This window comes from Monodon monoceros, unplaced genomic scaffold (genome assembly GCF_005190385.1).
Source record: "Monodon monoceros isolate NGI ecotype Baffin Bay Population unplaced genomic scaffold, NGI_Narwhal_1 Super_Scaffold_14, whole genome shotgun sequence".
Classification (NCBI taxonomy): Eukaryota; Metazoa; Chordata; class Mammalia; order Artiodactyla; family Monodontidae; genus Monodon; species Monodon monoceros.
This window is the reverse complement of record NW_021703770.1, coordinates 17,916,468-17,935,999: the sequence shown is the minus strand read 5'-3', so window position 1 is coordinate 17,935,999 and position 19,532 is coordinate 17,916,468. Positions and strand designations below refer to the sequence as shown.

General features: G+C 37.5%; 1 protein-coding gene across 3 annotated transcripts in view; it reads left to right on the top strand.

Moving 5' to 3' along the window:
- Positions 1-19,532, top strand: part of COLEC10 (collectin subfamily member 10) — a 166,265-nt gene that overhangs the window by 102,493 nt on the left and 44,240 nt on the right. For all 3 annotated transcript variants that reach the window (XM_029222915.1, XM_029222914.1, XM_029222912.1), the window contains one exon: positions 2,719-2,814. Coding sequence is in view for 2 of the 3 variants with exons in the window: in XM_029222914.1 (XP_029078747.1) it covers positions 2,719-2,814 (96 nt within the window). In the remaining variant the exon portion in view is untranslated. The remainder of the gene's footprint in view (positions 1-2,718; positions 2,815-19,532) is intronic.

Here is a 19,532-nt window from a genome sequence, read left to right as displayed (position 1 = left end):
AAATAATATTATACAGATTTCTTCCTGCGATCTTGGATGTCCACAGAGAAACCCTTTCTGAAAAGACAACTATTTTCTTCTTTGGCTCATCTTTGAGAATTGCTGCAGCTAGGTCATTTTGTACCCAAAGACCACCACGAAGTTCAGAGAGGGTGGGAGGGGCCTTCCCATTTAATCCTTGGTCAGCCATTTGCATTTTCCAAAAGTTGGTTGACAATTACAAGGTTTGGGGACTTTCAGTTATAATTGCATTGCAAAAATAATAAGAGGAAACAGGCAGAGGTTATGTTCACAGGCCCCCGGTGGCTGTCGAGGACATGTGGTTCAGCCTTTGAAGTCAGTTTCAGTAGATTTTCATGTGATATAAATGGAGTAAAATGCTCCCATTTCAGGTTTCACAAGTGATATTGTTTAATGTCCTGATATTGTTTCTTGTACATTTGTTTTAGGGAGTTATTTCCTCTATTATTTCAGAACTCCTCTATTAAGCTAAGCAAAACAGGGGGTTGAAATTACATCTCTATTTCTATTTTTATGTTATTTAAAAAAATTAATTGAAGCACATGTTATTTTTTTTAAAAAAAGTAAAACAGACACAGAAAGCTAAAAGAATGTGAAGCAACAATCTCCCTTCCCTAGTCTCTCGTCATATCCCTTTCAAAATCTCTTTTTTTTAATATGTCCAAAAAATACGAAAACAAAAACAAATTTTATGTGTAGACCCAGTCATATAGCAGACCCACTATATTGTATATTTTACCCAAATAGGTATATAAAATACTATTGAGTACTTTGATTTCTCACTTAACATATCTTGGAGACTTTTCAATATTATTGCATACAGATCTATTGTATTCTTTTTAACATCTGCACATCATCCTGTTGTTTGGATATACCATAATGTATACAACCAGTGATTTCTGTATCTTGTTACTACAAATAACACTGTAATGAACAGGATAAATTCCTTACATGGTATTTCTGGGTCAGAAGATAAGTGCATTTAAAATTTTGACATATATATAAATTAAGTTCCTACTAAGAGTATGTGCGAGTGCTTATTTTAGTCAGGTATTCTATTGTCGCTATCTGAGTGTTGTCCTCTACACCAGGTTGAAGGTGTGGTGTCAGTCGATGTAAGCAGAATAAGTAAATAAAGGATAGAAACTTGGGTACAACAAAGGTGTTAGTCAGGGTCCCAAAGGGGAACAGAAGACACACTCAAATTGAAATAATTTAAGGATGAGTCATTTACAAAGAGACTATTTACAATGATGCAAGTGGATAGAGGGGAAACCCATGGAATCATGCAATAATCTGCAGGTGGTAAATAGCAGCTGAGCTGTTACCACCTCTGAGCCATAATGGAGAGAGGAAGGAGAAGATATTGGACCTCAAGGGGAGTCACGTGGAGAAGTTCACTTTGAGAGGAGCAGTAGCCTTACATTGAAGGTCAAGGTATCATGAGAGTTCCCGTCCCTGCAGTGTCACGGGGGCTTCCCATTGACTTAGCCAAGCAGAAGCCAAAATATATTCCCCTTCAATGGGGTCCATATGGGTCAACTTCACACAGCAAATAGGGCAGTTGAAAAGGGTGAAGAGTAGATCTGAAGGGGAAAAAAAATTCACATCACCCCAACACAAAGATGATTTCTATCATTATTGATTTCCAGAATCACCCATTCCAAACCAGATAAGGACCCATACAACCTTTATACCTATCTAGGAGAAAAGTCTGTATTTTTTTCTGGTAAAGTGTATCTTTTCCATTATCTAATTATTTTATTTTGTGAGTTGTCTGAGGGGAGGGACCATATCTAACTTATTCATCACACTTTTAGCAGAACCCAGAACAGTGCCTGAGACAGATGAAGCACTTAATAACTAGTTGTTGGATAAATAAATGCCAGAACAAATTTCTTGTTTCTGAATTTGACATTTTATAATGTTACTTAAGCCAAGTTCTTCATTATTAATGAATTATTCACTGCTGGTTGTGGGAAATTATCTTCTGGAGGATGGCTGGGCTCTAGCGCTTTCGTGAGACCCCAGCCCTAGAGGTGAAATCATACTTAACTTGGTTCTTCCCAGGTGTATGGGATTTTACTCATATACAAAGCATAGTTGATGGGAATAATTACAGACATATAAATGGCATTCGAGGTGATGGGATGTTTCCATTCCTGCTCTCTCCAAAATGTTTTTTTTTTCCCCTTCAGGTTTATTGAGATTAAACTGACAAATAAAATTGTATGTATTTAAAGTGTACAATGTGACGATTTGATACATCATTACCACAAATTAATTAACACTTAATTCATCGCCTCCCATGGTTACTATAATTACCACGCTCTACATTAGATCCTCAGTCCCCAAAGTTTTCTGAATCCTAAATTGATCATCTCAAGCATCTATACACAGTATGAACTTCCTTGGTAGAAAGTTCTCTTCTTTTGCCCGTGTACACCTAGATTATTATTCTTGGAAGCCTTCTCTGATTGATACTCATTCCAAAAAAGCAATGATCACATTGGACTGTATTTTTTTTCTCTCAAGTGACTGTATTAAATACAAAATTTTGTTGTCTAGCTGTCTGAAGGTTTGGGCCCTGTCTTTTTCATCGTGAAATCCGCAACATGAATCTCGGCACTTAACAGAAGCTCAATAAATAGAAGCTGAATTTATTCAGGAGTTCAACATTCTTCTCCCCTTTTCTAGGCTCTTCTGGACATATCCCTAGACTTTGGAGATGCAGCAAGAAAGCTGATTCTCACTCTCTTCTGCTGCTGAATAGAGAGCCTGAAAACGAACACGGTAATGCAGAATAAACTTGGGTTTTAATATGAGACCAAGCGGGGCTCACATCTCAGTTTTGCCGTTTCTAGATTGATAACCTTGAGTATTGTTCAGTTTCTCTAAAGTTGCTGAGAGAATGTAATAGGATTACGTACACAGTAAATTCACTGACATGATAAAATACCAGCTTTCCTTCTTCTATCACCTTCTTTCCCCTTAAGGGTATCAAAAATTGTGCTCTGGTTAAAGTCAAAGGATGGGGCAGTGGACTTAAATGGGGGATTTAAGAAGCTTCTTGTAATTTTAGAAAATGGGCATGGCATAATGGGAATCAACATTCTTCCATTAAACTTCCCTTTCCAGGAGATGTGAAGACTTAATCTTAGTACTACTTTAACTAAATGAACAACTGAACAAAATACCACAGGGGTTTATGTACATTCACTCCCCCTTTTTCTATGCAACCTGGTATTTAGACTTGTTTTAAGAACGTATTTCAATGAATGGATGTTGGTGTTGAAATGGTAACATTATACCCTCATTCTCATTCATTCGTGAATCTTGTGATCCACCTTTGTGAATCTTTAGATCAATCATGGATATCTTATTCTTGAGCTAACCTGTCCACACGACTTAATAAACATGCCTGAATTGTTTCCCAACCTTACCAGACCCTGCCCCTCAAATGCTGCTCTCCCTCTCTTGCTTATCTCCAGCCACATTAGCTTTCTTTGAGTTCTTTGCAATTTTGCACGACCGTCTAAGTATTATACATAAAAGTACAATACATATAAAATTATAATATACATTAAACTTATATAGAAAATTACAATATACATAAAATTAAATATACTCAAGAGTAGCCGTCTTACTAATAGCATTAAATTTTATCACCCAAATTCTGTTTCTGAAGGCTCGGGATTCACAGTCTGTGGCACGTATAGCATTGTCCCTTTGCCCCTGCTGACGTCAGCAGCCCCCTCTCCCACCATGCTGTCTCTTAAGCCTTTATGCCAGTCAGGCAGAACCTTCTCTTGGCTTCACCAAGACCTTCTTTTTTATTCTGGAACACGCTCTTACTTCTGTTTATATCTATTGTGCCCCACCTCAACGCCCAATTCCACTTACATCCCCAGGGTCAGTTGCCTCTGCTCACCCTTCAGTTTTCAACTTGAAACAGTCGCTTCTACAGAAGGCTTTCCTGACCCCTCCTAGGGTCACACCCCCTTCTGGGTCATCCATAGCACACTGCCCTTCTGTGGATAGCACTTCCCCTATGTCAATGTTAAAGCTGATTTAAATTTCTTTTTTTAATTTAATTTTTATTTTATACTGGAGTACAGTTGATTTACAATGTTGTGCTGGTTTCAGGTGTACAGCAAAGTGATTCAGTTATACATATACATGTGATTTAACTTTCTGACTCTTTCTCCAGTCTATAAGACCTAAGAGGAGAGAACCTATGGCTGTCTTATTTCTTGTTATATATCCAGTGTCTGGCATAGTGCATGATCCATAGAAGATGCTAAGTAAATAATTACCAATTAAAACTCTAAGCTAAAGACTTAAGGGTATTTGGTTTAGAATGATATTAGTTTCCTTCTGCTGCTATAACAAATTGCCATAAATTTAATAGTTTAAGATGATGTAAATTTATTATCTCACAGTTCTGGAGGTCAGAAGCCCCAAAATGGGTCTCACCACACTAAAATCAAGGTGTTGGCGGAGTTATTTAACTTTGGACACTCTGAGGGAGATTTTGTTTTCTTGCCTTTTCCACCTCCTAGAAGCTTTGGCTTGTGGCCCTTTCCTCCATCTTCAAATCCAGCAACATTGGACCAAGTCCTCTCATGCTGCCATTTCTTTACCTCTCTCTTCTTCCTCTCTCCTCTACTTTTAATGACCCTTGCGATTACATCTGAACTATCCAGATAATCCAAGATGAAGTCTTTATTTTAAGTTCAGCTAACCTAAACTCCATCTGCCACCTTCATTCCCCTTTGCCGTGTAACCTAAAGTATTCATAGATTCTAAAAGATTAGAGCATGGGCATCTTTGGGGGCCGACATTCTGCCTATCGTAAGAATGGTACTATTTTATTCACCTTCGTATCTTTAAAATGAGAGGTGAGGTTAGTGGACCTCAAAGGAATTATCTATCTCTGGCCCAAGCAGTAGAGATAATATTAAATTATTAAATGGATGTATTCTACTCCTTTCTTCCTGTAAATTATGTTTGGCTATAACAACTCCAAGTCATGAGACATAAAACACCAGAAAGAAGAAAGTAGATGCCAACCAACCAACAATGGCATCATTAGTTGGGCTTGACTCTTAAATGAGTTATTATTTTGTTTTTCTTTTGCGGGGGCCTAGCGTGGCTATAGTCTTAAAAGCAGACATTCTTTTTTTTTTTTTTTTAAACATCTTTACTGGAGCATAATTGCTCTACAATGGTATGTTAGTTTCTGCTTTATAACAAGTGAATCAGCTATACATATACATATATCCCCATATCTCCTCCCTCTTGAGTCTCCCTCCCACCCTCCCTATCCCACCCCTCTAGGTGGTCACAGAGCACCGAGCTGATCTCCCTGTGCTATGCGGCTGCTTCCCACTAGCTATCTACCTTACGTTTGGTAGTGTATATATGTCCATGCCTCTCTCTCGCTTTGTCACAGCTTACCCTTCCCCCTCCCCATATCCTCAAGTCCATTCTCTAGTAGGTCTGTGTCTTTATTCCTGTCTTACCCCTAGGTTCTTCATGACATTTTTTTTTTCTTACATCCCATATATATGTGTTAGCATACGGTATTTGTCTTTCTCTAAAAGCAGACATCCTTTAAAGAGAAAAAGTTGTTCTCAATTCTTTAATATCTCATTGGCACATCAAGGTGGAAGGTTGAAAATTGTGCTTTATTCTAAACCATTTGAAATGAAATTCAGGATATGATGTAAGGGATGTAGTTATCACAAAGAGAAGAGCAAAAGCCCATCCCTCCTAGTCCAGTGGCATGTAGGGAGAAAGAGGAAGGTCAATGGGAAACATGTAGTAAAACAGGTATTCTGTGACTTTCTGCTTTGTTTAAATCCATAACGAGAATACCCATACAGATATGAGATTGACTAGTCAAGTCCTTAGTGGCAAGATGTATATTCAAGGCTTTGAGTAAAGAAAATTTGATGAAAGGACCACTTACAGGGAGGTGTGGGCAGGATTAAAGGAACCAGTAATAGATGGAGAATCACCAAGAACTATCAACAGAGGCGGAGGACCAGAAGGGGGAGATGGGTTTTGGGATCCACAAGAGTAAGAGTTTTAACTGTACGCAAGAGGGTCATTCAACAGGAGTTGTGGCCATTGATAGAAGAAAGAGCCACTGTCAAACTATGCCCCTGCAGGGGGAGTGTGGAGGGAACACCTCCACTTTTCTCTCTCCCCACCTCCTGATCTCCGCTCTCTAATTTGGCAAATTCAAACCTGGAAGCCATAAGGCAAGTGAGACTGATCTGGTCTATAAAGGACAGTCCCCCAGGAAAAAGTAACAGGAGCAAATGGAGAATAACTCACATAGAATAGAACTAACATCTGAACATATGGGGTTATGCCTGGGCATAACCCGGGTGAAACTTCACCTTTAGTTTGGCACCATGCCAAAGGGGTACACAAATCCTTGTCTAAGAGTGGACTTCTGGGGAACTTAGCCCCAAACACGGATGGAGCTGGGTTTCAAACCTATTTGCCTTCCTCCAAAACCCATGTTATTATCTGCCACCACCTAATGCTGGCTCTTGTTGTCAGATCCTCAGGAGAGAACCTGCTGAAGCAGCATTTCTTTTTTCCAGTCTGATCTCCAAATGGTGGAGTACCATTTAATTCTTGCAGGAGAATCTGAAGGTTTTTTTTTTTTTAATTGCATTTCCTCCATACATCAATTCAGTAGAAAAACACTATAGGAATGCAGTTTCAATATTTTTATGAAATGGATCCAAGACTAAAAGAATACCACCTAACAGAATTGCTGAGTGCTAATGAGTTTGAAATCTTAATTTTCCTAAACTGTACTAACTGGGTTCAAATTTTTACCTTGCCTCTTACTGTATTATGACTCTGGAAAACTGTTTGAATTGATTGTACCTCATTTTCTGTACCTGTGAGATTGAGGTAAAATAAGATAGTTTTTAGGATTAAATATTTTAATACAGCTAAAGTCTTTACAAGAGTGGTTGGTATATATTAAACAAGACTCAGTAAATGTTATTATTACATGTCTTAACAACAACACCTTCTGCTTTTATTCAAGAAACTTTTAGTGAGCAACCACTCTATGGGAAGACCTATAAGAAATGGTTTCTGTACTTAACATCAGAATTTGGCAGGAAAAACAGACTGTCAATATAAGGTGGTTCATGACAAGACAGAGGGAGTCATAGAGGTCTGGGTTCTATTAACTACCATCATTTATTAGTGTTGTCACAAATTCAGACTGGCCAGACATTGGTTGAGATAGGCAAGAAGGAAAAACCAAATTTTGTTAAATGTTACCTGTAGCATTTATGATTAATAAGGCAGTGTTCCTTATTTATGATTGATTAATTCTGCTTTTGAATTTTTGTTTCTTTAAGGTTTTATCTTACTGTTTAAAAAGCCTTTCAAGAAATAACTCTGGTTTTATGGACTTTTCTCTAGGGCAGCAGCCCAAAGACACAGGTTCATTTGCTGGCACTACAAATTACTAGCTTTGTGATGCTGGACCATCCTCTCTGAGCATCCTCATCTATAAAATGAACCTAACATCCACCCTTTCTGCTGCCCTAGTAGAACATTATGAGGACCAATAAGCTAAATGGATGTGCTAGTAAGAGTGTTAAAAACATAAGACTTTGTGCAAATGTAGAGAAGGAAGTTGTCAACCCATGATATACCCTGAGATAAGACTATAGTTGTTCAGGACACAGGGTTTGGATTTCAGATATACTTGGGTTTGAATCCTGGCTTTGCCACTTATCAGCTGTGCAAACTTGGTTGAGTAAATGATCTTTTTGAACCTCATTTTATGTAATGGATCATTTTGAGGATTGGTTGAGGTTGTATGTAGAAAATGCTTAGCACATTGTTAAGCTCATAGCTCAATAAGCTGTTGTTTTTTTAGTTTTTTTAAACTATTCCTTATACTGCAGCTTGGGTAGGAACGTATTGTAGTAATCAAATGAAGAAGCAATCTTGCACCTAAAATTTACAACCAAGAGTCATAGCAGAGGAGAGAAACCACCCATATTTGTATTTGTCTCCCTGGCTCAGCAAGATGACTTAAGGAAGTTTTGAAATGTTAGAATTCAGACAAGCATTATGGAAAGACAAAACACTGTCCCAAATTGTGCCTGTAGTATATGCAGAAAGTAGATAAGGCTTATCACTTATAATTTAAATGGGGGATTTATTAAACTAGATAAGGATCTAGAATTTCTGATAAATTCTGTTTCTGCTTCTTATCCAACCACTTTTATGCTTTTAATCATTAACACCTCTGAAGTTACAAGGGGCATGTAACACTTTTATCACCCAGACTTTCCTCTCAAAAGGCACATAAAAGATTGCAAGGACTTGCAGACACCAGAAACAATAGCAGGAAGCCAGAGAATTTGCCTAAAAATTGAAGGTGAGTCAAATAGGAAAAGTCTTCGTAACCAGGAGCAACCAGACAGCGTCTAATGTGACTTTGCCACATAAAAGACTCTGTTATAACAAAAAAACCCACCAGTACCCTAAGCTGTAGAGTTTTGCCAAAAACACACATGAAAAAACATTTCCTGTCTGTACTGAACTACCAAGTTGCTGTGACATTATGTGTCTGGGTGTGACTTTCAATATAGGTAAACAATTTTGCTTTTTTTTTCAAAGATAACATTACCAACAGTGTATTCCAGACTCAAATTCTGGTTGTTTTCTTATTCAATGTTTATTGAAACTTCATATTCTTTTCATAACTGACCTCTATTTTTATATATGTATATAGACATATATATATGTGTGTATACACACACACACACACACACACACACACACACACATTAAATGGAAATCTGGGGGGCAAAGAAATCCTAGACCATTAGGGCTAGAAGAAAACTTAATAGTGACTTAGCCCAACTCTATCTTTTAATAGATGCAAATACTAAATCCAAGAAAGGACAATGATTTTTTTGTCTCACAGAAGTAGGACTCAGACCCCCAGATGTTCTTCTTTGTATTTTTTTCTACCTTTCCACTATATAATGCTGCCTTTCAAAGTAAGAAAACAAAAACAAACCTTAAAAAAAAACTGCACAATAGAACAAATACCTGTACAGGGGAATTTTTACTATTGTGGATATTGGAAACACTAAAGCTAGGGAGAGCCCATATCCTAGTTTGCCAAGAGTAGTTCAGTGTGCACCTGTTGTCCTGTTGTAATAATCAGTACTACCCCATCTGCTCTCACAATTGTGTGATTTGGAAGATAATTTATACGGTCACCTTAATGAAAGCACAAGTTTCTTGTTGAAGGTAAAGAGCCACATTTTACTTGCAAAGAATCTGAAGGTCCATTCTAAAACTTGGCCTCCCATAAGGAAATCCACACAACCTATTACAAGAGCTTGGGATTAAAAAGGCGGCGTGGGTGGGAGATGCTGTGTACTTGAAAATGATCAAGGTCACACACCATGGCCATAGTAGAGCTAACCGTTGCCACAAAGACCCAAGCACGTATGTGTGGCTTTGCAAGATGTCTTCAATGAGAATTTTCGTTCTGCTTTTGTTTGTTTTTAACAAACAACATGAAAGTACATGAAAGAGTAGTCAGGCTATGCTGTGACTGTAAAAACTCAGCTGGGAGTTGAAACCCATATTCATGTCTCAGCAAAGTGTGACTTGAGGCTGGTTGCTCTAAATCTCTGGATCTTATTATCTATAAGATAAAAGGATTGAATGAGACTATCTCTGTTTCTTTCCAGCTCCAGTTTTAGACTCCCATGGATTTGTTAATTAACTTCCATGATTTTATCCTTTCCCAGGAAAATGTATTACCCTTACCCACACCCTCACCTCCACCATCACCAATTTGTCCCAAGCTCTCAATGAAATGTCCTCAGAAATTTCAGAAAGCGGGGTAAATGAGAACCACAAAGAATTTCTCCTCCTGGAATTTGCCTTAGACTTTAATACAATTTAACGCAACCTAACAACATAAGGTTGAAACAATGAGAGCCCATCTCTCCATCCCAGGGTCCTGACTGGGACAGATGTCACTTGCATGTCTCATGTTTTTATTTTATTAGCTCAGTGGCAAACTAAGGCTCTGCCTGTACGTGTGGAATGGATAAAATATGCCATGGCCAATCGGCTCAACTCTGCTTTTACCCCCAATTGGTTCAGACCACAGCCCAGCAACTCATGATGACGATAGACAAAACTGAAACGGTGGGATTAGATATGCTATAACCTCATTTGATGGCATGAATAGACCTAGCCTCATTTTTTCCAGACTCCATTGCTGAGTTTTAATGAGAAGTCCAAAAGGTCAATTACTTTTTGACTGACTGTATGAAGAGAAAGTTGATAGCTGGGGAAAGTTGATTGTATTATTCACTCTGCATACACAGCAAATTGGTTTTCTATTTATGGAGAATGTTTTTAATTAGTGCTTGAATTGTGCATTAAAATTGGGCAACTATAAATAGTTAACAGCTGTGATATTTTATACCTTAAAATTCAAAACTTTTTCCCCCCTCATTTGATGAATTCTAACCCATAGCTCTCTGTTTACATGTTTGCTATTTTGGTTCTGTGTAATTCTAGAAATAACTAGTTTCAGACAGTTATGGTTTAGTGAACGCAGGGAATTGCTTTTGCTAAAATTATTGTTGCTTGTTTCTAAAACTCCTACAGAATAAATCTACGGTCTTCAGAAAAGCAGAAGTTATTTCCAATGACACACACTATTTGCTGAAAATTTACGGTAGATTGACTCATGCATCTTTGCATTGTACTTAAATTAAAATACTATAGCTTTGGTTGAAGGGTAGATGTGTCAGTGGCCTCTCTGCGGCTTAACGGTTTGTTTTGATAGGACAGAGAAAGTTTACCTAATTATAGGAGGCTCATTATTGGTTCTGAAGGAGGAAAAAAGTCATCTCAACATTGATTTCTTCTGGAAATGAATCATGCAGTTGTATAACTTTTAGCACCACTGTCTGTCTCCATCTATGATCTTTTTTTTTTCTTTTAGTTAATGTGAAGTTTGTCATTTCAAATAATGTCTGATGTCTGGCCCCAGGCTATTTGTAGATTTATCCTAGCCAACATGTGTCACTCATCTTTGTTTAGAATCTGCAACCTTCATCCTAGCAACCTCTTTTTATTTTATCCTTGCTTTTGCTTCCTTGGTGGCTCTGTACAGATTATAATGGGCTCTCTCAGAAAAAGTATGATTAACGGTGGGTATCATAAGTCCATAGATGTATAGTAAATTGGAATTCTTGACATGAATTTATCATTCAGGTAAATATTGGCTGCATCTTATTTCAACAGTTGCTTTGCCCATATTTTATAGTGGCCGACCCGTCCTTTTAATGGTGCCACTTAAAGAAACAATAGACAGTTCAAACTATTCACTCAACACATCCAATCTCTAAACTGAAGCTGGAGATGTCAGAATTCTCCAAATATGAAAAAAAGATGCCTTGATTTTCAAACAATTGTAATTTTTAAATTAGACTTTCATGATTTTTATGTGGTATTTGCTTTGTTTACCTGCTTACTAAACACACAAATAAAAAATGGATTCCAGCATGTTGTTGCCTATTTAGGAATCAATTTCTTTTCATTTAACCCTGATCCTGAGCCATTGACTGTCTTCCTATGGCCTTATGGGTTAGTCAATGACTTCACCACACATTGAACCATAGAATTTTCTACCTCACCTTTAGCTTGTGTATGAAGTAACCAACATGAACTTGCATGTCAAGAATTCAGCTAAGAACATGAAGAGGTCTTGGGAAGAGCATTCCCTTAGGAAACTCCTAAATGCTGATTTAGCTCTCCTAAGTAATCTGGCTCTCCTACTTTGGACTCTATTCCAAAATGGTTTTTTGGGGGGGGGGGGAATATATACCAACATGTATTAATGGGTGCTTTCTCGAAAGAGACAGTACGTCATTATCACAAAGGAGCAGCCACTTTCAAATAAAAGAGTATATGGATTAGTGTACAAGGTAAACATTTTGGGTACATCCGAGCCTTGGTGAAACTGGTTTACCACTTTGGCTCTGTTGCCACATGGGTAGCGGATCAGGCAGCCAGAAAAGCATGGACTCCTTTCAGCTGTGGAAGTTCAGGGCGTGACTCCAAGCCAGAAGCGTGGCCATGGCCAGCTGTCTCAAGCCTCTGTGTGTACTCAGTAATCAAGAGTATGTTACAGCATATGCTGTGTCAGATCCAGCCATTAGCCTTCCAGATCAAGTTAGGGGAGTCTTTCTTGCATTTGGTGCACTAGCAAGAAAGCTTCAGTTGAATTATAGGGATCAGCAAGCAGAAAGGTAGAGAGACTAAAGCTCAAAATACAATTTGGACTTTCACTTGCCAGCTCTTAATAGTAGCGTATCTACTTTTGTCTCCTTATAGAACTAACATATACATAATATGTAGATGCAGGTTTTTCAACACTCCACACATCAGCTGGAATGGAGAAGTTTCCTCTCTGAAAAATGTGCAATAAAGGATATATTTACTCTTTTAAACATAAACCCCCAAGTGGTGGTGTTTTTTCTGTACTAAGCCTCTCCAGTTTTCTACATTTTTTTCTATAGGAATGTGATTACGTAGTATAAAGAAAAACAAAAAACTAATAGGAGAAAACAAATGACTTTGAGAGTCCAATGTCAAAGGTGTCATGCCAATTACTGTAAAAATTCAATTAATAAAAACACAGCTCTCAGCAATCATGCAAATAAGTAGAAAGTCTGAATTGCCCTCTTTTATGTAAAAAACAAAAAATGTCAGAAAAACAAGCTTATCTCGTAGATGTTAGGAAAGTATGATTTTCAAGGTAAATTCTAGAGTTTGAACAAATTAAATCTATCTCCTTACATAAACCCATCTACTATAGAATGAGTCATCATTCCACATGGTAGCTCCAGATCCTTGATGCTCAATCATCAAAGAAAGAGATGATTTTTTTAACGTCCTTATTTACTAAGCCACAAGAATAGCATAATAGAATTTTTAAAGTTTGGTTTCTTTTTTTTTTAATTGGCTTTTTAACAAAGAGGAATTCTCAAGTTCAAAGACTAAGTTGTATTCATTGTACTGCCTCCAGCTTAGGCAAGTACATGGCACAGAGTTGGTACTCATAAATTCTTGATGAATCAAAGGAATTTTAACACCAATTGTAGGAGCTGTATAATTGCCCTGAAGAAGAAACAAAAAGTCATCTCAGCATTGATTGCATCTGGAAAAGAGCCACGCTATAACTTCTATCACTACTGTGTCTCCATCAATGATCCGAGAAGTCAATTATCTAAAAATTCAGTTTCCCCCATTTTTCAGGAATACATTGTCGGTATGGTTGAATTAGCTTTTGCTAGGAGAGACAGACTGGCTTTCGGGCTGAAGTTGCGACCCTGAAGCTGATTGCCCGTACCCATGGTCCAGATGGTCATTACTAGCGGTGAAACCTTGGGCAAGCCACTTCACTTCTAAATACCTGTTTCCTAGTAAGAATAGTGCCTACCTACTCGGCTTTTTGTGAGAATCTAGTTCATAGATGTAAAACACTTGTAAAATGAATGTTCCCTAGCACTTCATAAGTCTTACTATTTTATTTTTTAATGAGATTCATAAAAGGAAAGCACTATATCTCAAATGTCTTATCACTTATAATTTCTAAGAATTTCTAGAGTAACCAGAGAATAACTGATTTGCCTTTTAATATATTCCTGGCTGTCAAAAAAAAAATAATTAAGAAAGTTCATTTGGCCTCTAAAGTTTTGGTTTAAATATAAACCCACGATTATCTCTTGAAATCATCTTATGGCAGCCTTAAAGTGATACGACTTATTCAGAAGTTAGTAAAGAGATTTTCTATCCAAGAGAAGCTTATAAATCATTAGCCAGAGGCTGCAAGAAACATTATATACGCATTGAGAGTCTGATTAAATGTCTGGTTGGCTATTTTTTCTGAGGAAAAAATTTTTCTATTTTTTGGCTTGGTAATTTATTTTACTTTAATAAAGCCAGTACTTTTTAAGACAATGAAAAATTCAATAAAATGACTATGATTCTAAGACCCACGTGAAAAACATTCTTTTTATTTTTGGAGATAAAAATATGAAAAAAATTCTGATAAATCATTTCACATCTAGGTCACTGATACCAAGCAATTCTCTGCCACTATGGAAGCATGTCTGAGTGGTTCTGTCCTGAGATTACTGACTTGTTTATAGAAAGGGAACAACAGGACCAAAGTTATATTCTTGCTGCCTCTGTTGGTCAGGTAGCCGTGATCTTTCCATCACTCTTACAGTGCTCCTTATTCAGTAAAGCAAATTAATTTTTCACACCTCTAGATATTCTAAGAGTCTCACCACCAACAAGAAAGGTTAAAGTATCAATAAATACTTGGATTAAGGGTGAAATAGAGAAAAGTGAAAGCTATTTGCTTTTTAAAAATGAATAAATCCTTACTTCAATCCTTTTCCCAAAGCTAAGTGCTTAAGAGAAACATACGTGTCTTTCAGAGCTATGGACTGAAACCAGTTTCCAAGTTGGAGGGATAAGAGCTGCAAAATTCAAAAAAATGCTTTCATTTACTTATGGATAATAAGAGTCTGTAACAAAATCTAAAACGTAATTAATCAATTATAAAAATTCAAATAGAAATACACTGTAAGAGCACGAATTATAAGTAATGTACCCATTTGTTGCTCTTTCCAGATTACTATTTTAGGTGGCTCTTGGATTACTGAAACGTTTTCCTTTTTAGTGATGCAGTGAGAAAAGCATCAAGATAGCAAATCAGAAGATCTGAATTCAAATCCCTGTTATTTCCCATCCATCTGGCAGAAGGCAAGTCTCTTGACCTTCCTGAGCCTTAGTTAATATACCGATAAAATCAGAATTTTATGAGGAAGATAGAGATCATGAACCTAATGAAAATGTTATCAGTGTTTTAAAACAGCAACAAAAGTACCTGACTCAGGAAGTCTGGGCCTTGATCACAAACAAGAGTGCCTGGCACAGAGATGGAGTGAAATATATGTTCATTTGAATGTTCGTCAATGCATGAATAAACAGATGAATGTATAGTAGATAAAAGACTGTGACATTTATTTCCCAGCCTGAGCAGAAAAAAAAAAAAAAAAAAATAATAGAAGCAGGAACATCACCCTCATTTGAGATAGTGATTATACTATTTAAGTTGTCAGTTTCTCCGATGCATAAGATGCACATTGCTCAATATATGGCAAGCTACAAAGGTAAAGATTCTGAATCCAGGGGCAGAGAGTGGAGATGCTTAGGCTCAGCCTAAGTATAGCTTTTGGAGCTTGAATCCTACCTCTGCACCTCAACTGCTGTGTGATATTAAGCAAGTCACTTAAATACTCTGTGCCTTGGTTTTGTCGCACGTCAAATAGGAAAGATAACAGTTTTGTGACAGTGTATTAAGCATCAGAAGAGATAGCTGAAGCATAGCACTTGGTACTCCCCCAAAATAAACACATTTCTGCGGTAACTTCATCAGGGAGAACTGATAGAAAATACACCAAGATGGCAACATTGCTATAACCATTTCCACCTACAACATTATCAAAGTTATCGAAGTTTCTCATTCTTAGGCAAAGTTATTTGGCTTGGTTTTAGCCAACATGGTCCCAGCAACATTCCACAGTTTCAGCTAGAACTTGCAAAATACATGCATTTTTAAATAGGAGGTCAGATGCTAGACAAATTATGGAAGTAGTAGCAACACCAAGTCTGTGCATATACTGATCTCTTGTAAAGATCATGTTAATGTCGCTTAGGTATAACTCTGAGAGCTACTTACTAGTCTTCTCTGCCAGCTAAGTATTTTAAGTTAAAAAAAACAAGTCTTTCCATTATCCAAGGCATTGTCTCATTTAATTTCTAAAGCTCCAAGGCTATCACTACTGACCTTAATTTCTGAGATCTGGACTTTAGTTCTGGTTGTGACACTTCTTAGTTAGACAAATTTATTATGTCACTTAAAGCCTCTGAGTTTCTGTTTCCTCGCGGAGTTAATGAGATTCTCAGATTAATATAATATCTGTGGAACAAATTACAAATAGCAAACCAAGCCAGTGCTGTCTCCCAAGGTCAGTTGATGATGTTGTTTTCGTGCCCATTCCATTTTCAGAGGAGAGAAAACTAAGTATTTTTACATTTTAATTTAATTGAAAGAAATGTTGCTGGTGACGGTATGTTATCTTAAAGAAAAAAGGGTGTTTTATCTTAGAGGTTATTGGGCAAATTTAGTGGAAGGCACACAGTGAGAAAGCAAAATTATCTGCAAAACGCCACAAAAAAAGATTTTGGAGCAATCTTGGCAACCCAAGAAGGAGGAAGAGTGAGGTTACATGAAACCAAGAAGAGAGGATTGGAGGTAAAGTCCTAGAGAAAAATGTTGAGAAGGAAAGGCCTGAGAGAAGATGGCAAAGGGGAAATTCCTAGTGTATTATTGGCTAGGGAATTTTGAAGAAGAGGAATGCCGAATACTCAATTTTAAGTTGTTTGATCTGCTCTTGAAATAATCATCCTCTGTTTATCCTCAGCACTTCGGTAGAAAGACACCGCGTATAACTGTCTTGCACCGGTGATGCTTCAGGCTCAGGAAATAAAGTTCCCTTGTGTGATGGATTGCACACACTTGAACTTACAAAATGGGATTTAGTCTTTCCTTCAGTCTTAATTTAGTTGATCAACTTGAAATAATTTACCTGAAGGCTACAACTTGTGAATGTGATTATTCATCAGGGAAATTCTCCCATAGCAACAGATTGCCGACAGGTCATGTGACCAATGTTTGTATTCTAAAATACATGTATGAAACATATTCATAGAGGAAGCATGTGACAGACAAGGAGCCACTTAACAGAGACACCATGGACCTGGGGTTGAAGAATAGAACACAAAACCAAGATTGAGTTGAGCTCAATGGTGTGGCCAAGATATCCTAAAACATTAACCCTGTACATATCCCCATGGTGCCCCAGAACACACACAGCATTACTTCTAGGAGTCCCTAAATTCTGGCTTCCGTTTTCCGTGATGTATTCTTGCCTCTGAAATTAATGTGTTTAAAAAATATTTTTTAGCAACTAAATGCTCATTTTTAAGCAAAATTGTTCCCCCGTGTTGTATCCATTGTGACATGTCCTTGTAAGCTTTTGGATCCTTTGAGAGAAAGAGAAATAGGAGTAAAAGACTTCAGTATCTATGCCTGTTATGAAGGAGGAGTTTTGGAGTCGTTTATCAGAACTTAGAAAATATATTTGCTTGACATTAAGTTTAGATCTTCTCAGAAGTATTTCATGAAAAGATGTGCTGAAAATTATATAAGTAAGCAGCCAAATTTCATAATATGAAATCTCTGAAATATAAACAGACCATTAAAAAACGAACATATCATTTATTAGGCACATGCTTCCCAGCAGAGCTGAAATAAATATTTATCTCTATAATGCAGGAAATATTTTCCCAGAAATGGGTTATATTCTGTGTTTCATCAGCTCAACAAATGCCTGATGATCTCTTTTAACTTCTCTGTGTTGAATGTCAACCAAATACATCAGGTCAAAAGTCAACCACACACTCTTCAATCTTTATGGAGACCTTGTTGCTAAGGATTCTCAGAAGCAAGGGGTAAAAGAAGTGGTCAACAGCAATTGTTCTGAAGAACGTTCATTCCTGACCTCCGTATACAGTGAGGAGAGAGGCAAAGATGCCCTTTAGTAATTCAACCTGTACCTGTTTAGTGCCTATCTCCAGGGAACTCAGGTACCACGAAAATTTGTTTGACCCATTCCATAAGCAGAGCATGGATCTGGTCTCCACACTTGCAAAAATAGAGAACTAAGATGTAGCAGAAGTAAATAGTCTTCCCCAGGGCAAAAATCTGTAATGGTATTGAAAGTTGGGCCCAGGCTTCTTAAATGTCGAGTCACCGCTATTGTTTAGCATAGTTTCTATTAAAAATATTCAGTTTAGTCATCTTTTTTTCCTAGAGAGCATAAAGCAATTTAAAAGAGATCATGTATTTGAGCTGACTACAAAGAATAAAGATGCCTTGTCAAAAAGGAAAAAAAAGTGCATAAAGTATTAATTTCCCTTTCACACTGCCGAAAGCATTAAAGAATCTCTCAGTTATAAAATGGGAACTTTCTTCCTCTATATGGATTTGGCAAGTTACCAAACTCTATTGACTCTTCCTTTATAATACATTGGCTATCTTTTCGTCTCACTTTCTATTCTTTCAAGATCTCATCCACTCTGATGGCTTTAATTACAACCTATATGTGGATGACTCTCTAATCTGTACCTCTGGCTGAGATTTTGTTGGAGCCATCGGATACCTCCCCTTGAATATTCCAGAAGGATGTTGAACTCAACATACCCAAAATTTAATTTATCATCTTTTCTCTGAAATTTGCATTTCTTGTCTCAGTAAATGGCATCACATCCAATTGTTCAAGCCAGGAACCTGGGAATTTCCCTGACCCCTTCCTCTCCCTGACCCTCCATTTCCAAGCAATCAGTAAGTCTTGTTACTTCCACATTCTTTTTTTAATCCATTTGCTTCACTTGATACTCACCCTTGCTTCCAAAGCCCTGATTTACCTAATTGAACTATTTGATCTTTCAGCCTCCCTTGCTGCTAGCATAATTCTAGCCAATGAGATGTAAATGGATTTCACCCCATAAGTTTTCCAGGATGGTTCTTTGAAAAGATGACTAACTAGCTGTCCCATTGTCTCGGCCCTTGGTCTACAATTTTCCCCTTCATCCTGCGTAGAATGTAGGTACAATGTTTGAAGTTATAGCAGCCCTTTTGTGGCTATGAGGAGAAAAGCCACATGTAAAATATGGTGAAGGCAGAAAATAGAAGTCTTGGTGCCTGATGACAACATAGTACTACTGTGTTAGGATTCTCTGCCTTCAGATTTCTTATTATTTGAAAAAACAAACCAATAAACCACAAAATCCATCTCTTATCTCACTGAGCAAGTTACTTGCTGCGTTTCTATTACATGAAGCCAAGAAGGCCTACCTCTGACACACCTCTCATATTCTGATTTTCAGATCCAGCAGCAACATTCCCTTTTTTTTTTTTTTGGCCACACCCGCATTGCTTACGGGATCTTAGTTCCCTGACCAGGGATTGAACCCATGTTCCCTGCAGTGGAAGCGCTGTCTTAACCACTGGACCATCAGGGAAGTCCCAACATTCCCTCTCTTAAAATCTTTCATGCGCTCCCACTGCCCTTGGTATCTTTTTCAAACTCCTAAGCAGCACCTACAGTGTCCTTCAGATCTACTCCTTACCTTCAGCTGAGCCTTATCTGCCCCATCAAGTTCCAAACGCTAGCCTCAATGAACTACTTTCAGTTCCCCACACATATCATTCTATCTCTCAACCAAGACTTTGCATTTGGTACTCCTTCTATGCAGAATGTCTTCCTTTT